The 17,337-nt window shown below is 38.8% G+C and overlaps 1 protein-coding gene and 1 long non-coding RNA gene across 2 annotated transcripts in view; one reads left to right on the top strand and one right to left on the bottom strand.

The window, feature by feature from the left end:
• The window catches only part of SPTY2D1 (SPT2 chromatin protein domain containing 1), a 35,589-nt gene extending 30,186 nt beyond the window's left edge, over positions 1 to 5,403 (top strand). The window contains exon 6 of the mRNA XM_075928114.2: positions 1,577 to 5,403. Coding sequence (XP_075784229.2) covers positions 1,577 to 1,673 — 97 coding nt within the window. The 3' untranslated portion in view covers positions 1,674 to 5,403. The remainder of the gene's footprint in view (positions 1 to 1,576) is intronic.
• A 7,356-nt stretch (positions 5,404 to 12,759) lies between these two features.
• On the bottom strand, positions 12,760 to 16,019 carry LOC142829232 (uncharacterized). Its single transcript, XR_012903654.1, has 2 exons — positions 15,880 to 16,019; positions 12,760 to 13,031 (listed from the first exon to the last, which is right to left on the bottom strand). It is a non-coding gene; the product is annotated as an uncharacterized LOC142829232 (long non-coding RNA).
• Between the last annotated feature and the right edge of the window lie 1,318 nt (positions 16,020 to 17,337).

The raw sequence follows: 17,337 nt of genomic DNA, 5'->3' as shown, positions 1-17,337 counted from the left end.
ATATTTAAATCTCCGCTTCATTTTCATTTTCGATCTGCCTGATTTACATTCCTCTTTCGAAAGAGGGATGTAGTTTAGACATAGCCTCAGTGTCCAGTCTTTTACTGAATGCTACACAACAGCTTTTCTTCACCAAGCTATTTGATTGGTACCCTGTAACAAGGGTTGATCACCTGGTTCCCTGTTTTACTGGAAAAAATATTTCTAAAGGTAGTAGATGCTCCCCTTAAAAGTCTAAGGAACGAATGGTATTAATTGCAAAGCACTTCTGGAAAATCTTCTCGTTGCCTCAAAATGCTTCCAACCAAATATCCTAGGCATATTGTGCAGTTTTGAAGTGAAGAGAGATCTTTCTGACACATCAAACTTAAAATTCTGGATACTATGTGTGACAGACAGAGCCAGGTCTGGACACAGCTGAGGGTGTCCGCTCAAGACGAATTGCTCAAATTTGGGACTCCTTGCAGCCCCCCGACTGGTGAACTTTCCAAACAGGCCACAAACCAGTTCCACAGAGCGCTTCAGCTGCCTGCCTGAAGCCTCACGAGCAAAACCCCTTCGACACCCCAGCAATATCCGTGCCCCAGATGCCCTGGGCCTCATACACAGGTGGGGGAGGTCTTATAACCCAATCCCACCTACCCTGAACAAGTTCTGTCCCGGTTCCAAGAAACCATCCACAGATCCCAGGCCAATTTACACTCTGGATCTTACCCACAAATCACACTGAGCCAGTCCTTTAGAATCTACAATCTAAAGGTTTATTACTACAAGAAAGAAAAGCATGAGAGTAAGGTTGTTAAAGAATCATACATTACATGCATCGAGTTTCCCAGTTCTCAATGCAGGCTCTAGCAGAGATGTTATAGCTGCTGGCTTAAAAGTCCTTGTTGCACATCCTGTAGCAGGATGGGTCCACAGTTCTTCCCGGCTCGTGATTCCCTGCGAGGCCGCATCTGGGGTCAGAAGCAGATCTGAAGACAACATGGAGTCGACCACATGGCCTACTTATACCCCCTCCTGGCTTCTTCCAAGCCAGGAGGGAGTCACATGGCCAGTGGCCAGGTGTGTCTTTGGCCTTCAGAGGCCCATTGTAGCTGGAGCTTCACTCATTAGCATGTCCACAGGCAAACATTCCTAGCCCATTACTCAAGCACATTCAGAAAGATTTCCAGTCTCCATACAGAGTACAGATTCCTAACTCCACACACAGACATTATACAGATATATAAAGAGCAGATAAAGAATCAGAAGAAAGTAAGCTTTTGTTTGACCCCTCACATGGCCCCTTTGTACCACTTTTGGGGTGAACACCCCCCCATGGGTGTAGCAGTGACCCGGCTGCTCCCCTCACAATTCAATAACGTGACACCATGCAGCTTTCATTTAAAAATAAATGCAATATCTTAAGCCAAACTACAAATATTTGAATACATGGTGTATGTATTACTTTAACTTAAACTCTGAATTTGTGTGTCTTAGTTTTTCTATGTGAAAAGGAGAGCAGGACTTGTACATGTTAATGTCTCCTGGGTAGCATTGTGTAAAGGATGTGATATCTTCTCTTATTTGACAGTTTGAGACTTGGTGTTCAAGAGGACCTAGAGGAGATGAGACGTGAAGAGGAGGAATTGAAGCGTAAGAGACAGGCAAAGAAGCTGAGGACACATTAACTGATTTACAGTGGTTTTGTTCTCTTTGACCTGGTCACCCTTTTGCCTCCATATATCAGCTGTTATAGTACAATGTTAGTTTTTATTTGCTTATTGGAGAGCAAGAGAATATGTAAGGGAGGAAAGGGCATTGAAAAACAAGGCTTTAGTTTAACCCTAAAAATATTTATTTTTAATACTTGCCAGGGTTAATTTTTTACAAAAAGAAACTAATGCAGATTTTTGGAATAAAAGCTATTAATGAATGTTTCCATTAACTAAATTAGTTGTTAAAAATGCCAGCAGAAGTATTGACTAACTATGCACTGGTTTGCAAGATATATATGGGCCCATACAACAGTAAATCAGATTTGCATTCTTCATTGACATGTGAAAAATATGACTTCCATTTGTGTTCCTTGGTTATTCTTGAGAGATAAAGATACTGCTTTGTGTGTCTAAAATCTCCTGAGTTAGGATCCCTCAAAATATGGAAATATCTTCTATTCAAAACAAATTGGTTGTAACTTTCAGCCATTGCCACTGATGTTTAAAGCAATAAAATAATGTTTTTCTGATTTGAGAGCCCTTGTGTCTTAACAAAAATAGTAATTAAATAATCAGAAGAACCTTTGATTTCTAAAAAATGCATGTCATTCATTATACCTTGCATTTAGCAGTGTGACCAAAAGATTGCATTGGAGTTTTTATGTCTGGAATGTCAATGCCAACCTATTTCAGTAAAACATAGATAATAAAAATTTTTCCTGAAAAATAGGAATTTCCAGTGTTTGTCTATAACTTGTACTTTTTGGCTTGTGAATTTTAAAATCGGTGTTACAATTTCAGCTGTTTTTACATATTGAATGTACAGTACACTTATGTTTTCTCTTGCATTAAAAATCAGGGTTTTAAAATATGAAGCAGCTATTTATGCAAGCAGTTCCAAAGTCTGGAAGAGTACATGGTTGTTAAGTTGTGTGAAATACAGAATTTTCAGATATTTTCTGATCAAGCCAAGATGCACTTGCAATTCCTCTGTGATATCAAATAACTTGGCAATTGTCATTCTGAATTAACTAGTGAATGCTTCTGATTTAATTTTAGCAAACCAAAAATTTAAATGTAATGTGTATCAAGAGAGTTCCCTCTATTTTGATGCCAATATTGCACCTTTATTTAAAACTATGCACTACAAAGATAAGTTTCCTCTCAGTAAATAAGCATATAAATAATAGGCACAGGGTTCATCTAAATCTGCAGAGATTGCACTCTAGGTTCACAGTCCTAACTTAATGATGCATTACTTTGTATCCCCCAGGCTACTATGATATATAATCTCAGCAAAGTTGAAGTATCACTACTATACTCTGCTTCAAGCCTTAGCTCACCATTTGTAGTACTTCTGCCATTAGATACTTAAACTATTGCTAACTTCTAATGCCAGGAGCATTTGGCATAGTGCTAAGAGGTTATTGGGGTAAGTGGAAGAGACTGGCTAAGGAATACGTAAGGGTTGGGGGAAGAGAAATTGCATGCAAAACGAGAAGACGCACAAGGAAGAAGGGAACTTATTCCATCAGAGAGTATTTCGTCTCATTGCTGCCTCCAGAAATACCATTTCTAGCATCAAAATGGAAGCACCAGGTTAGCAGGTGACTTGACTCGTAAGGAAAAAAGAGGTACTGTCCCTATTATAAACTGGTTTTGGCAGTGGTGTAGCAGTCCACCTTTTCAACTCATTGCTAAAATGAATGAACCCTTTGGATAGTCGTTACAGGTTTATGTAGTTTTAGTTAACAGAGATATCCAAATGAAGGTAACTACCAGTGTACCTCTGTATTTTTAAAAATGGTATATTGCATAACTTAAAAACAGGTCCATCTTTATTGTACCTGCTCAATATATTTGAGATAATGCAAGATACTGTAACCTCATTGGTTGATTATTTATGTGTTATTGTATGTTTGCCTCTTCTTAATGGGACCAGTTGAAATTGTTTGCTGTCGTTCTACCATTATCCACTCAGACGATGACTGAATGTTGGGACCTTGACGAAGTTGCTGTTTTTTTAATTTTTAAACTGAACTGAACCTCTAGATCTTGGTCATCCCAGATAACTATATTAGTCACAAACAATAATCTGAATTGTTGAAAAATCTTTGGGAAAAAATACACTATTTATCCACTGAAATTTTGAAGTGTATATTAGAAAATGACACCACCAAAATATTCAATTTAGAGCTAAATCTGCATTTTTGGATAAAAAAATAGGTGAAATAAAATCCTGATTATCCTTTTTTAACTCACTTGATTGGCAGTGATGTTGTAATTAATCACTATTACAAGATTTGTTGAACTCTCTAATCTTGAAAGCACTTGGTTGTTGTTTGTCTTGTAGAAGATGACTGGAATATAGTCTCTGTTGTCAGTCTTTCTCAAGCACAGTACATCTTGTGTTCTATTTGTTCCCTCACAAAAATAATCATGGTTTAAAATTTGTTCTTAATATTTCATATAAAAACGTAATTAATCTTTGTAATCTTAGCATCCAAGAAATATTTTCTCCTAGCTGGTAAGGGCTACTAATGTTTTTGCAAATTTTGTACAATTAGATTTTAATTAACATGTCTTTGTACATTTACTGCATTCTTTGTAAATCAGTTGGAAAAATACTAAAACATTATTTTTTAAAAAAATCCTAGCTTAAAATTCAAAAATCTGTTTATTCTACCAGATGCTTAATTTTATTTTGTTAATGTAATCAATGCCTGATAACTCTTCAAAAGACTTTGGAGTAAAAAACAAAAAATACTCAACCACCTATTCCTGCTTATGAGGATTACATTTAAGCTAGTGACTTTATTCATAATTAAATGTTTGTTTGGGTTTTCAGATATTTGTTTGAAGATGTGCCTTTTTTTTACTAAATTGTGTCTAAAATCTATTCATGAATGAAGGAGTCTATAAAAATAAAGGTTAGTCTGTTTCTGATATCACAGATGACATATACTTTAAACTTGGTTGTCTGAAATAAGTTTTCATAAAACCTTTCCAGGTTAGACTTCAACTGCACAAGTACAGTAGCTATTTCTTTACTTATATTACTAAAAGTCATTTAAGGGCACTTTGTATTAGACTTTTTTGAAAATGTTTTGTATTTACAGTTCAGCTGTACTTACACTTCACAGCAGTGACCTCGGGAGGTCAGGGTAACACATCACAGGAAGCCTTAGTGTGCAACTCTGTACTGTGCTTTAAAGTAGAAATATTTCAATGTATGTGAAATAATTTCTTCACTGGAGTCTGGAATTATTTTTGTGTAATCCCTAAATTTGTGCAGGAAAGGTTGTTTTTTAATAATTGAAACTCAATCTAGTATCTCAAACATACTTCTATAAATATAAGAGATAAATATAGGAGACCAAAACACAGAAAGAAAATATATGGAGAGAGACTGGTGTTTAAATTGTGATGAATGTACTTGACTTTTATTTATTCTGGTGAGTGTGATGCAATATTGAATTGTCAGTGCGTAATTGAGTGCTTACTGTGTTAGCCTATGATTTTCTTTGAGGGTTTCATTTGTGCACAATGTTTTTTACACAATGTGACAAATAGCGTAAAAACTTACATAGCTTAACTGTTTTCTGGGTGCTGTCAAGAAAATGTATATACTTTTTGCACATGCACAGTGCAGATAAAAGTTTTGCATATGTATAAATTACAGACATTAAACATTTTATTTATATTTTTCATTGGTTTGCATTAATTTATAGAATATTTATGCTATTTTTCTCTCCCAGACTCCTTACAAGATACTAGGTGAGCCCCAGTTGTCCTAAAGGGAGAGAAACTGCTTGTGTAGCCAACCTGAATATATGAAAATCTAGCAATGTAACTCAGCCATTCAGGAAGGGATGTAGTGTTTATTATCTTGATATATGGCAATGTATTCTTGTGACTTTCTATAGTTTCAAATGAGTATCTCTTAGGATAATCAAAGTATAGATTGAAAACTGCAGCCTTCCTTTCATCTGTTCCATTTATTATAAGAGAAAGGGATTTTGTACACTCTTATTTGGTTTGTTTCAGTACCCTTCACAATTGTATAAGTACCACTCTACTCTCAATTCAGACGATTTTAATAGAGGGGCACAGATTGGACATTTTCTATTTTAAAAATACCTCCTGAAATGGTAGGCAGTAACCCAACACCAGCCTTGCAAATAAATTTAAAATTCCATATGATGGCTTGTTTAAAAAGCAAACATTGACACTGCACAGTGACAAACCATCCCTCCATTCAGTGCTGACTCCATCCTTATGCCCAACCTATTTGAGACTTTTTGCCTAGTTTTGCTGGCAAGTTGGGGCCTCCAGGGAGAGTTGGTGGAATAGTGTGCCATGCAGAGTTTCAGCTCTGATCATAGAATTATAGAACACTAGAACTGGAAGGGACCTCAAGAGGTCATCGAGTCCAGTCCCCTGCCCTCATAGCAGGACCCAGTATCGTCTACACCATCCCTGATAGATGTCTGTCTAACCTGCTCTTAAATATTTCCAGAGATGGAGATTCTACAACTTCCCTGGGCATCTTATTCCAGTGTTTCACCACCCTGAGAGGAAGTTTTTTCTAATGTCCAACCTAAACCTCCCTTGCTGCAGCTTAAGCCAATTGCTTCTTGTCCTATCCTCAGAGGCCAATGAAAACAATTTTTCTCCTTCCTCCTTGTGATACCCTTTAAATATCTGAAAACCGCTATCGTGTCTCAGTCTTCTCCTTTCCAAACTAAACAAGCCCAATTCTTTAAGTCTTCCCTCATAGCTCATGTTCTTTAGACCTTTAATCATTCTTGTTCTTCTCTGGACCTTGTCCAGTTTCTCCACATCTTTCTTGAAATGTGGTGCCAAGAACTGGACACAATACTCCAACTGAGGCCTAATCAGCGCAGAGTAGAGCAGAAGAATGACTTCTCGAGTCTTGTTCTCAACACTCTTGTTAATGCATCCCAGAATCACGTTGGCTTTTTTTTTTTTTTTTTTTTTTTTTTTTTTTTTTGCATCAGTGTCACACTGTTGACTCATATTTAGCTAGTGGTCCACTATGACCCCTAGATCCCTTTCAGCAGTACTCCTTCCTAGACAGTTGCTTCCCATTCTATATGTGTATGATGATGCAGCTTTTATGTTCTTGTTGACCAACTTCAGAAATATAAAGACTTGGAGCCTGTTTCTCCAATACCTCATCCCTCATGGTTGTTTATACCCATGAAAATCGGATGTCAGTACAATTCTGATTTGGTAGCAATTTGCATTCCATGCATGAGGGTAAATGAATACCTGGGGTGCAAGGTAGTAGAAATAGGGTCATCTGCTTCCCTTTTTTGAGAGGACCAAATGAGTTGGTGATTTTGGGGGTACACTTGGAAGCAGAAACTAACTCCAGATGTCATATTTTGCCAGTTGAATATCAAATAGTGTCCTAATAATACATTGTTTTGCTTTTAAACTGTGTTTTTCCAAGTTTTGTTTCCTTTACTGCAGTTCTATTTATTTGAAATTATTGTATGATTTCTTGATCACTAGATTCTTGGATACACTGAGCATATTACATTTTAATTTTGTCTTCGTGCAGGTTGTAATCAGTTTCCTAGAGTAACTTAGACTATTGCTGATTTAATGTTAGGCCAACCCTGCCTGAGAGTTGCTTTTTATGGCTACAGCCAGCGGCTTTACCCAGAAGAGATCTGGTTCTCAAGTTGCCTTTGGAAACTTCATTCACAGCTCTGTGCGCTGGTGTCAACTGAGCTGTTTCCATTCCCTCAACAGGCTTTTCCTCACCATTTCCTGCAGATTGGGAAGTTTTTCAGGTCAGCGTGTGCATTTCCAATGCTGTTTGTGCCCAACTCCTCATTTTCCTCTCGATGAAAGATAGGCCACCGATGCTTGTTTTCCCTTTCTGGATAGATTTATCGTTTGGATTCAGTTTGCTGAAAACTTCCCGTTCCTTACTGTGGTTCTGGTGACTGGATCGGCAGGCTTCATTCCATGTGCCATGAAACTGGTAGCCAAAATTTCATTCCTTGTTTCTAAAATGACACTGCAGTTCATTTCAAAATGTTGACACCATCTGTTAATGTTTTGCATGTTTGCATGTTCGTGCCAGAGTGATATTGTAGAGAATAAAAGCATTGATTTTTTTTTTCTGTTCAGCACAAGGGCCCATGTCTGAATTTATTTGCACTCATCCAGCTAGAGTTTCAAGCCTAACGCCTCAGATTTTATTGGACTTCTGCCCATTTTGTATACATCAGACAAAGGATCTTGTACTCCAGTGGTTTAGAGTCTTGTGTACACTGGAATTGCTTGAATCATGCTGAAACTTTCAGTTTGGTTCAGCTACCAGTTACAAATCCAGTGTAAGATGTTACTCTTCTCTGCCATTTGTGCCATATTCAGCTTTGTTAGCATTTCTAGCATAGCCTCAACTGCAATTCTCTTTTCTGAACAAGATCAGATTTCATCCAAACTACCAGGGTGTGCTGCATCTTAGCAAAAAATGACTCCTTCTGTTCAGCTAGTCCTTGAACAGATTCAACTAATGTGAAGATGACCTATAATGTTAAAATGAAAAATGTCCTTGTAATGATAGGCATTGGAAGTTGGTGGATGCTGAACCCTACCGTGTGACTGGAATGTAATGGGTTCCCAAGATAAGTGTATGGAGGGGATGGTATTATGGGACTACCTACAATGGGACATGTGGCCCATTGGCAATTTCCAGTAACAAAAATCCCCAACTGCTGGAGTTGGGGAACACTAGATGGGGTATGGCTGTGAATTAGACAGCTCTTTCCCATGTATCAGCCTGGTGGGTCTTGCCCACATGCTCAGAGTCTTACTGTGAATGCCCCATATATGGAGTAAGGAATTAATTTTCCCCCAGGTCAGATTGGCAGAGACTTTGGAGTTTTTTTCATCTTCCTCTGCAACATAGGGCACAGGGCATTTGCAAGTTTAAACTGGTGTAAATGTTAAATGTTCTGTAACTAGAAGTCTTTAAGCAGTGATTTGAGGGCTTCAGTAACTCAGCCAGAGGTTAGGAGTTTATTACAGGAGTGGGTGAGGCTTGAGTTAGATGATCATGGTGGTTCCTTCTGACCTTAAAGTCTATGGCTGTGTCTACACTGGCATCCCTTTCCGGAAAAGGGATGCTAATGTAGCACTTTGGAATAGGCAAATCTGCGGGGGATTTAAATATCCCCCGCGGCATTTGCATTAACATGGCTGCCGCTTTTTTCCGGCTTGGGGATAAGCCGGAGAAAAGCGCCAGTCTAGACGTGATTCTCCGGAAAATAAACCCTTTTCCGGAGGATCTTTTATTCCTACTTGAAAGTAGGAATAAGAAATCCTCTGGAAAAGGGTTTATTTTCCGGAGAATCACATCTAGACTGGCGCTTTTCTCTGGCTTATCCCCAAGCCAGAAAAAAGCGGCAGCCATGTTAATGCAAATGTCGCGGGGGATATTTAAATCCCCCGTGGATTTGCCTATTCCAAAGTCTACATTAGCATCCCTTTTACGGAAAGGGATGCCAGTGTAGACGTAGCCTATGAGTCTTATATGACTGAGGCCCAGTCATAAAAAGCAGTCTTTTTCAGCACTCCCATGTTACCAGACTTTTTAAATGTGGTACTGGAAGCCTGCCAAGGTCAGTAGCATGTGCTGAATGTTCAGAGTAAACAGAATAAGAGCTGGCTTGCATTTCAACTAATGTATCAATATGCACCATGCTATGGTACTGTCATCACAATCGGTTGGGGCATGGAATTAGCTACTTGAGGGGTGTGTTTTTAAAAAAAATTATAAAAAAATATAAATAAGGAACTTCGTAGAATAAAGCACCTTTGCAGAAAATGTTAATTTCCCCAATTCCTATTTCCTGTCTTTATGCTCCAGCTAGGATTCCATGGTAGCGCTGCTGACGTGATGCATTTAGTTGTCGCATTTAGCCTGTTCAGTCTGGATGGTGCAAGTTTTATTTTAATATTCTGTGGAAGTAAGTAGGTGTGTCACAAGACTGGCACTGGGACACCGGGCATCTTGAGATTGTTTAAATCCAGCATTGGTAGTCGGCAAAAGTAGTTTATGAATAATGGCGCTGAGGCGGTAAAATATGTAGTTATAGTCCTGTCCAAAAGAGGCAGTATAGCATCTGCCACCTTGCTGAATGCCCAGGACCAAGAAAGGTCAAGCCACAATGGGCAAAGAGATTGACCTACCCCTTCTTAGAAGCCAGTGCTGCTGCTGCCTGTATTATCCTGTTCTTCATTTATCACCAAGACTTAATTCTCTGAGGCTGTCAGTCTGTCCAAATTTAGATGTCTTGGAACATCAGTTCTATTGCTATTAGCTTAATTTGGACATTATATCACATACCAATATAGGGCAGAGACTCGTAGAAAAGTTTATCTCAAGGACACTACTAACACATTTCCTATAGTTCTAAGGGTTTTTTTGGATACATTTCATTAGAGGATTCAGTTTAATATTGTGAGAACAAAATTAAAATATGATGAGGATTACACCTTTTCTTTTTTGCACAGTATGAAACAATGAGTTTTCAAGACTGATAGTTTGAAAGGGGGCCTCAACAGATAATGTGTTCTGGACTAGTTCAGCAGTTTCCTAGGCCTGATGGGCTTCTTCCTCAGCATCTGAGAAATTGTAGCTCATGTGCCTTACTTTTCTACCCATCCCTGATCCATTACATATTCCTTTCACAGAAAACACTTCTGAACTATAAAGGATTGACTGGGTAAAATTCAAACCTGATTTTTTCCATTATCTTGAATGTGGGCAGAGCATTGGTATTCTCAAACCTTGTAAACGCACAGCTTTAACAAATGTTCACTGTGAACAGGGCAGCAATTCTTCTGAAAACATCTAACAATTCAATAATCTAACTTCATCTTACATTGTTTGTCATGATTATGAGGGTTAGCCAGCAGCCTGGGGATTAAGGGGTAACTACACCTAGCCAGGTGGAGTGACCAATAAGAATGTAGGTGGGATTTTTCAAACTGGGACAAAGGAATTTGGGTTTTTCCTTTGTCTTTTTGTCTCTCTGAGAGCTCTCTGCAGCTACAGAGAGGGACAAGCATGTCTCTCTCTCTCTCCAAGACACATTCTTCATTTTCTGTAAGTAGGGTAAAGTTTAGGTAGTTTCGTTAGGTTTTATTGTGTTATGGATTGGGTATGGGATCTGATGTCTGGCACTGCTTAAAAGATGTTTTGGCTTTTCTTTGTACTAAGTTCTAGGCCCATGGAGTTTCTCCATGAGTATATTTTGTTACCTTCCTCTCTAGTCATTATACTTGCAACCAGAATATTGTTGTAATAATAAAAGTTCTTTCTTTTCTTTTATTAACCTGGCAGTGGTTAATGGTGTGCCCTGATTTTTGTTTTAGGGGGAAGATTTCCCAAATGGTCTTTCCCCTGGTTTCTTTAGCAACATTTGGGTGGTGGCAGCGGAAGTTTTATTCCCAAGATCTAGGTTTTTAAGATCTTGGGGGAAGTTTTATACCAAAGCCTGGTAGATAAGGCTTTGGGGTACAGTTGCTGGCCCCCACTTCTGCATTTATCATGCCAGAGTGGGGAAGGAGCCATGACATGTTCTTCTGTACTTTTGTGCATGCGAGAAGGTGAGCAATGGTGTTCTGCGCAGGTTTAGACTTTAATTTGTTGAAAAGATAGTTGCAAAAAATAAGCAAAGAGCAGTTGAAGGCAAGAGATGTCTGCCCAGTAAATATCAGTCATGTGTATTTAAAAGAATCCCCAGGTGTTTCAAATGTTTTCTAGGTTTTGGAGTCTCCCGAAGTTGGTTCATCAAGGACTCGTGACCTCAAAGTGCTGGAAACTCTGGCACCTATTCAGCATAGCATTTAAGCACAAGTAGTTCTATTGACTTCATCAGGACTACTCCTGTGTAAGTGCTTTGCTTGATTGGGATCAGTGTGCTTTAGTACCTTAGGATTCTATCCTGCAGGGTAAGTTTTCCTCACCCCTATTTTCTACATTTAGAAACCACATATGAGCTTGCAGTTGCTATCAGGGCTGGTACCCTAATACAAAGCTAAATATTCCCTCAGAATTTTGATACGAGAAATTGGATTCTCTCTGAATATGTCAAGTCCATATGGAGCCCCCAATCTCCCACGCTCTGTGGGTCAAGGCGTACTGGAGCATAAATAGGCTACTACCAAATGTATGGTCCAATTTGGTAAATGTCATAGTCATGAGATTTTTAAAATAGTAAATTTCATTATTTCAGTTATTTAAATCTGAAATTTCATAGTATAATTTGAGGGGGTCTTGACACACACAGGAATTGTGGTAGTGTGGATTTATTATTGGAGGGGATGCAGTATTGCTGTTCTTAGTTCTGTGCTGCTGCTTTCAGAACTGGGCAGCTGCAGAGCAGTGGCCCCTGGCTAGGAATGTAGCTCTGAAGGCAGAGCCACCAGCAGCAGCAGTTCAGAAGTACGGATGGCATTACATAGTATTGCCACCCTTACATCTGTGCTACTGCCTGCAGAGCTGAGTCTTCAATCAACAGCTGCCTCTCTCCAGCCACCTAGATCTGAAAGCAGTGTAAAAGTAAGGGTGGCAACACCACAACCCTCCTAAAATAATCTGTAATGCCCTACAACTCCCCTTTGGGTCAGCACTCCCAATTTGATAGACACTGATTTTCTCTGTAAAATCTGTATAATATAGGGTACAAGCATACAAAATCCCAGATTTCATGGGGGAGACCAGATTTCACAGTCCATGACATGTTTCTCATGTCTATGAATCAAAGTGCCCTTTCATCATTTTCCATCTGTGTGTGGATTTATTTCATCCGTGTGTGGAATAGTTTTTTAATGTGCACGAAGTCATAGAAACAAAAACTTGTCTCTGGGTATGTTGCTAAGCATCTGGGCAGCATTTGAATCTCTCCTGAGCAGCCATACAAGTGTCCAGCTTACAGGAAAAACTGTGAATTTGGTAAGGCCCTAAGTATATGTCTAACAGCTAGAGCAACTTTTACATAAATTATGATACAGTGGCATTCAATTGTTTTATGTGAAGCCAACAATACGAACAATATGCTTGAGCATGTTGAGGACTGTTACTTGTTAGTCACTGGACACAGCCTGGATTTTTCTTTAAAAACAAATGATGATGTACATCGGTGTGTATTTAGCTGCAGAGCTGCATTTCTAATAGAATGCTCTTGATACCGGTAATAACTCTGCTTTTTGGTCTGTCAGTTGCTGGACTTTCAATTACTTCTTGCGTGAATCATCTTTCTTTTTCCAGCCAGAATTAGTCTATAAACAAACACACAAGGTAGTAAACACACTTGGGAATTAATAGACACATATTCAGTTAAGATAGTGGTTTTCAACCTTTTTTCACTTGTGGATCCCTAAAAAATTTTGAATGGTGGTCCAGACCCCTTAGGAGATCTTAAAGATATCTGTGAATTCCCAAAGAGTCATTGAACAACAGTTGAAATCCCAATTCTGTGGTAATGACAACCTTTTACGGACTAGGGATGTAAGCAACCAGTCGACTGTCTGATAAGCAAAAGCTACTAGTCCCTTGACAGTGGGCAGGGAAGGCAGGAAGGTAGTAGGGATTGGGCATGAGCCAGGAATCAGCTGATTCCCGGCTTGCCCCAGTACCAGATGCTGCTCCTTCACTTTTACATTTAAAAATCAGAAGCCAAGCGGGAGGGACCTGGTGTGAGTGAGGACAACTGATTCCTGGCTTGCGCTGGCCCTCCTGGCCCCCCCCCCCTCTTGTGCACCTGCCTTTTAAATGTATTAAGAGCTGCAGTGGGGTTAGGCAGAGCTGTGGCTCCCCACTTATCAACTAATGGATGGAAAATCCATCGCCTAGTCGATTAATTGATTAAACTAAATTTAACATCCATAGTAGGGACTCAGACATAGTCTGCAGACTACAGGTTGAAAACCTCTGTGCTAAGAGTTACCATCAAACTAACCTGGAACCAAATTCAGAGATTCTGGAGTGCAAATGAAAATTCTCAGATGGGGTAAATTGGCATTGCTCTGTTGATTTCAGCGGAGCTGTAGATATTTACATAAATTAAGGGTCAGGGCTGTAATTTTCATGTGTACTCTCTTCCTAAAATGGTTTTCAGAAAGCAACATGTCTGTTGGCATATGCTCCAACAGAGCTCCCTTCCTTAAATCTGAATCTGCTCTAACTGCCAGAAATGAGCAATTGGTAATGATAGCTAGCTCATCAGATAAGGTAAGAAATTTAAAATAAATTAATAAATCACCTGCTCCACTGTATAGTAGAAAAAATGGGGATCCCTACGTAATATTTGGAGTACAATGTTAGTTTGTTTGCAAGATAGTCACTATTAAGGAGCGGATAAAAGAAGTTAGATGGGATTATGACCTGTTGAGCATTAAGGTAGAACCTGTCAATGATATCTAGATAAAATCTTGCACCATAAAGTTCAGGTATGATTTTGAATACCCTAGAGTTTGAGGAAGGTATAGATTGAGTTCAGAGTCAATGCAAATTGAAGCTTCAGTGCACACTTAGTCAGTGAATGTAGCCTTCTATTTCATTTCATTCACATATTGCGTTCAGGAAATAAATTATGCAAATAGTAGATAATAGTATTACTACTCTAGTCTCTATAATCATAAATTCAGAATATTCTGGAAGCCTGTGCCTATAAACTCAAAAATGAATATTTCAGAGTTTGCTAACGTAGCAATAAGAGCATTTATAGCTACCAAGGATTCTTGACTATGTTTATTGTGAACCAAAGATTACATTATTTTAACTGCACAAGATTAGAACAAGCATAGGAAACATTATTAAATCCATACACTATTGCTATGAGCTAAGAGTCCTGGGACGCAAGGTTTTGAAATGTTTCTTAAAATAAAACTAATTTCATAGACCTTCTCCAGTAAAAAAAAAAAAAAAAAAAAAAAGTCATTCCATAATACTAACTAGAGGAACAAAGATACAGATAACACCTATCTTTTAAGTGCAGGTGTACATCAGTTCTTGAACCTTATATAGTGGAGTATAATTGAGTGAGCTGGAAACTAAAACAGCTGGGACTCAAGCTGCTAAATGCCTTTAAACTGGTGGGCTACTGGTGGCCTGAAAGCCACATGCAGCCCATCTGGGTTCTCTGTATGGCCCGAGACACATTTTGTGTACTGTTGCCCACATACAGGGTTGCCAGATTCCAGTGATTTGCATCTGCATAGTTTTTTTCCTGCCGGTATTACTAACGTGACACACACTTAAATCAAGGGCATGTGAAGTGAGGTGCTTGCTGATTGACTTCCTCCTCATCCAATCAAAGCGCTGCTATGGTTCAATCAGCACAATCCACAAATTCCAGGTACACAACCATCTTGGTTACAACAATTTTGTGGTCCACTGAGATGGAGGGCCACTTGTGAAGGTTGCCGATCACTGCCTTAAAAGTTAAAATCAGAAGAATCCTGAACTCAGTAAGTGTCCATGTAGACAGCCAGTGAAACTAGCAGAGACAGAGTGCATTCAGCTACTGAACACCATAATCAACCTGTTACATTCTGCACTGTTTTGGTTGCACACAATGGAATGCTTTGAAGCAATCTAACGTGTCACAAAAGGCCTCATACACTGTGCTTCTGAATCAGCTACCCAGCGTATTCTAGAGGCATTGCCAAATGCCACCATTCTTCACACCCATGTTAGAAAGAAATTATTCAAACTGTTATATTAATTCCCTGGGTATAAATGGTAGTTGGCATTTCAGGAAACTCCTTTAATTCATTGCTGCATTATGTACAAAGGGCAGATTTTAAAGCAGCTGGTCTTACTCAAAAATGCTCCTCATTCAAGATTGGCTCTAAAGTGGATTATTACTTCCTTTTCTATCTTATCTTGGACATTGATTCATGGAGAAAATTGGTTATCCTTGCTTCTTGAACTATCTAAATTTATACCAGCTAGAAGAGATCTGCCGCCTCCTCTGCCAAAACCAGAGCTTGAATTGTCATCTAGTGAAATGTGCAGAAATGCTTAATATCTGGCAATATGGAATCTGTTAGCACTATTTGTGATCTATTTTAGTATGGAATGGCTAACATTTTGCTATAGGTTCATATTTGGTTTTATACTCACCCAACCTGATGACTGGTGAAATTTCTCCTTCAGTGACGTTCCCAAAACAAAAATCATCCAGAAGACTACAATCATTGTTTAATCCTTCACAGGAGTTCCTTACTCAAGATGCACTGCTTTTGCCAGACACGTGTTTTGTGCCAAGTGGTTGAAGTAGAAATGCCAGTTCTCAAAGAACTGACTGTATGCAGTCCAGCATGTTGGTTTTATGTGGCAGCTGTACAGTTAAGGACTGTGCACCTGAAGGGAACTGTACACTGCAGTAGATTGTGACACAGTTCATTACATAACAGTTGCCCAAAAAGCATGAAAAAACAGAATAACCTCAGCAAAATAAAAGCAGTGGTGGCTAATTTTGTATATGCTGTAAAACTGAATGGGTCCTTTTCCCTCATTCCCTGTGATCTTGTCCTTTCCATATGTCATGATCATTCAAGAATGCACAAAATACCTGATTTGCAGGGAGATTCTCCTCTCTCTAGGAATCTGTTACTATGAAATTACTTATAGTTTAATTCATTGATGTACTTGTTTACTCCCTGTAATAGGGAACTGGAGGGCAGGGGGGCAGGAGGAGTAATATGTCTTCAGTTAGGGATGGAATTTGTTGGCATTTATATTGCAGACTTCCATGCAGATTTCCAAACGTGGCTTTCAGTTTGTGCTCAGAGTCAGGGGGTTGGCTTTCAGAAAGACATGCTTCTCTAATAGCTAACAGATCCATGGTAGTGTAATGTCAATCAAAAGCTTAGGACAAAAGAGACATCAATACTTGGAAAGGAGTCCATTTTTATTTACATATGTGTAACTCCACTAATGTTACATATTTTTTCAAAAAAATATTGTGATATGGTACAATCAACCCAAAATAAAAACTTTTTGAATGGCAAATATTTTTAATTGTAGCCTAATATCTTGTATTCACTTTCATAACAGCTAGATGCTACTGAAAGGCTTAGTCTAGCAGAAGAGCATCAACAGAAGTATTAATTTTGCCAAGAGGAGAACATTCTCTTATTCCAAGGACTGATGATCTTCCTTAATTTTGCTCTCTTTGTAGTCTTTGATTTTCAGCATAGGAAACTGCAGTGTAAGCATTTGCTATTCTTGGCTGCAACTGTTATCAGCCAGCAGGTGTTTGGTTCTCTGTAACTTATATGATCCATCACCCCATAAGAACTATCTGTGGTATCTGGGTTATGTATACTGGGTGCTTCCTATGCAGCATATTGTTGGATGCAACTTTCAAGGAATCTAGGGGGAGTCTGACCTTGGAGCTTAAAGTCTATGAGAGTCATTCCATTGACTACATTATCCTTTGGATCAAGCCCATAGTCCTGTCCCCAAAGTAGTCTACAATACAGAAAAGTGATAACTAGAAAAAATGGGGGTGCAAAATACCTCTTCTGCGATCTTTATATTTACTTTCCTTCAAATTGCTGATAACTAGATTTATTT

Source organism: Pelodiscus sinensis, chromosome 5 (assembly GCF_052426305.1).
Source record: "Pelodiscus sinensis isolate ZL-2025 chromosome 5, ASM5242630v1, whole genome shotgun sequence".
Taxonomy (NCBI): domain Eukaryota; kingdom Metazoa; phylum Chordata; order Testudines; family Trionychidae; genus Pelodiscus; species Pelodiscus sinensis.
Note: the sequence above shows the minus strand (reverse complement) of the source record. Positions and strands in the feature narration are given on the sequence as shown.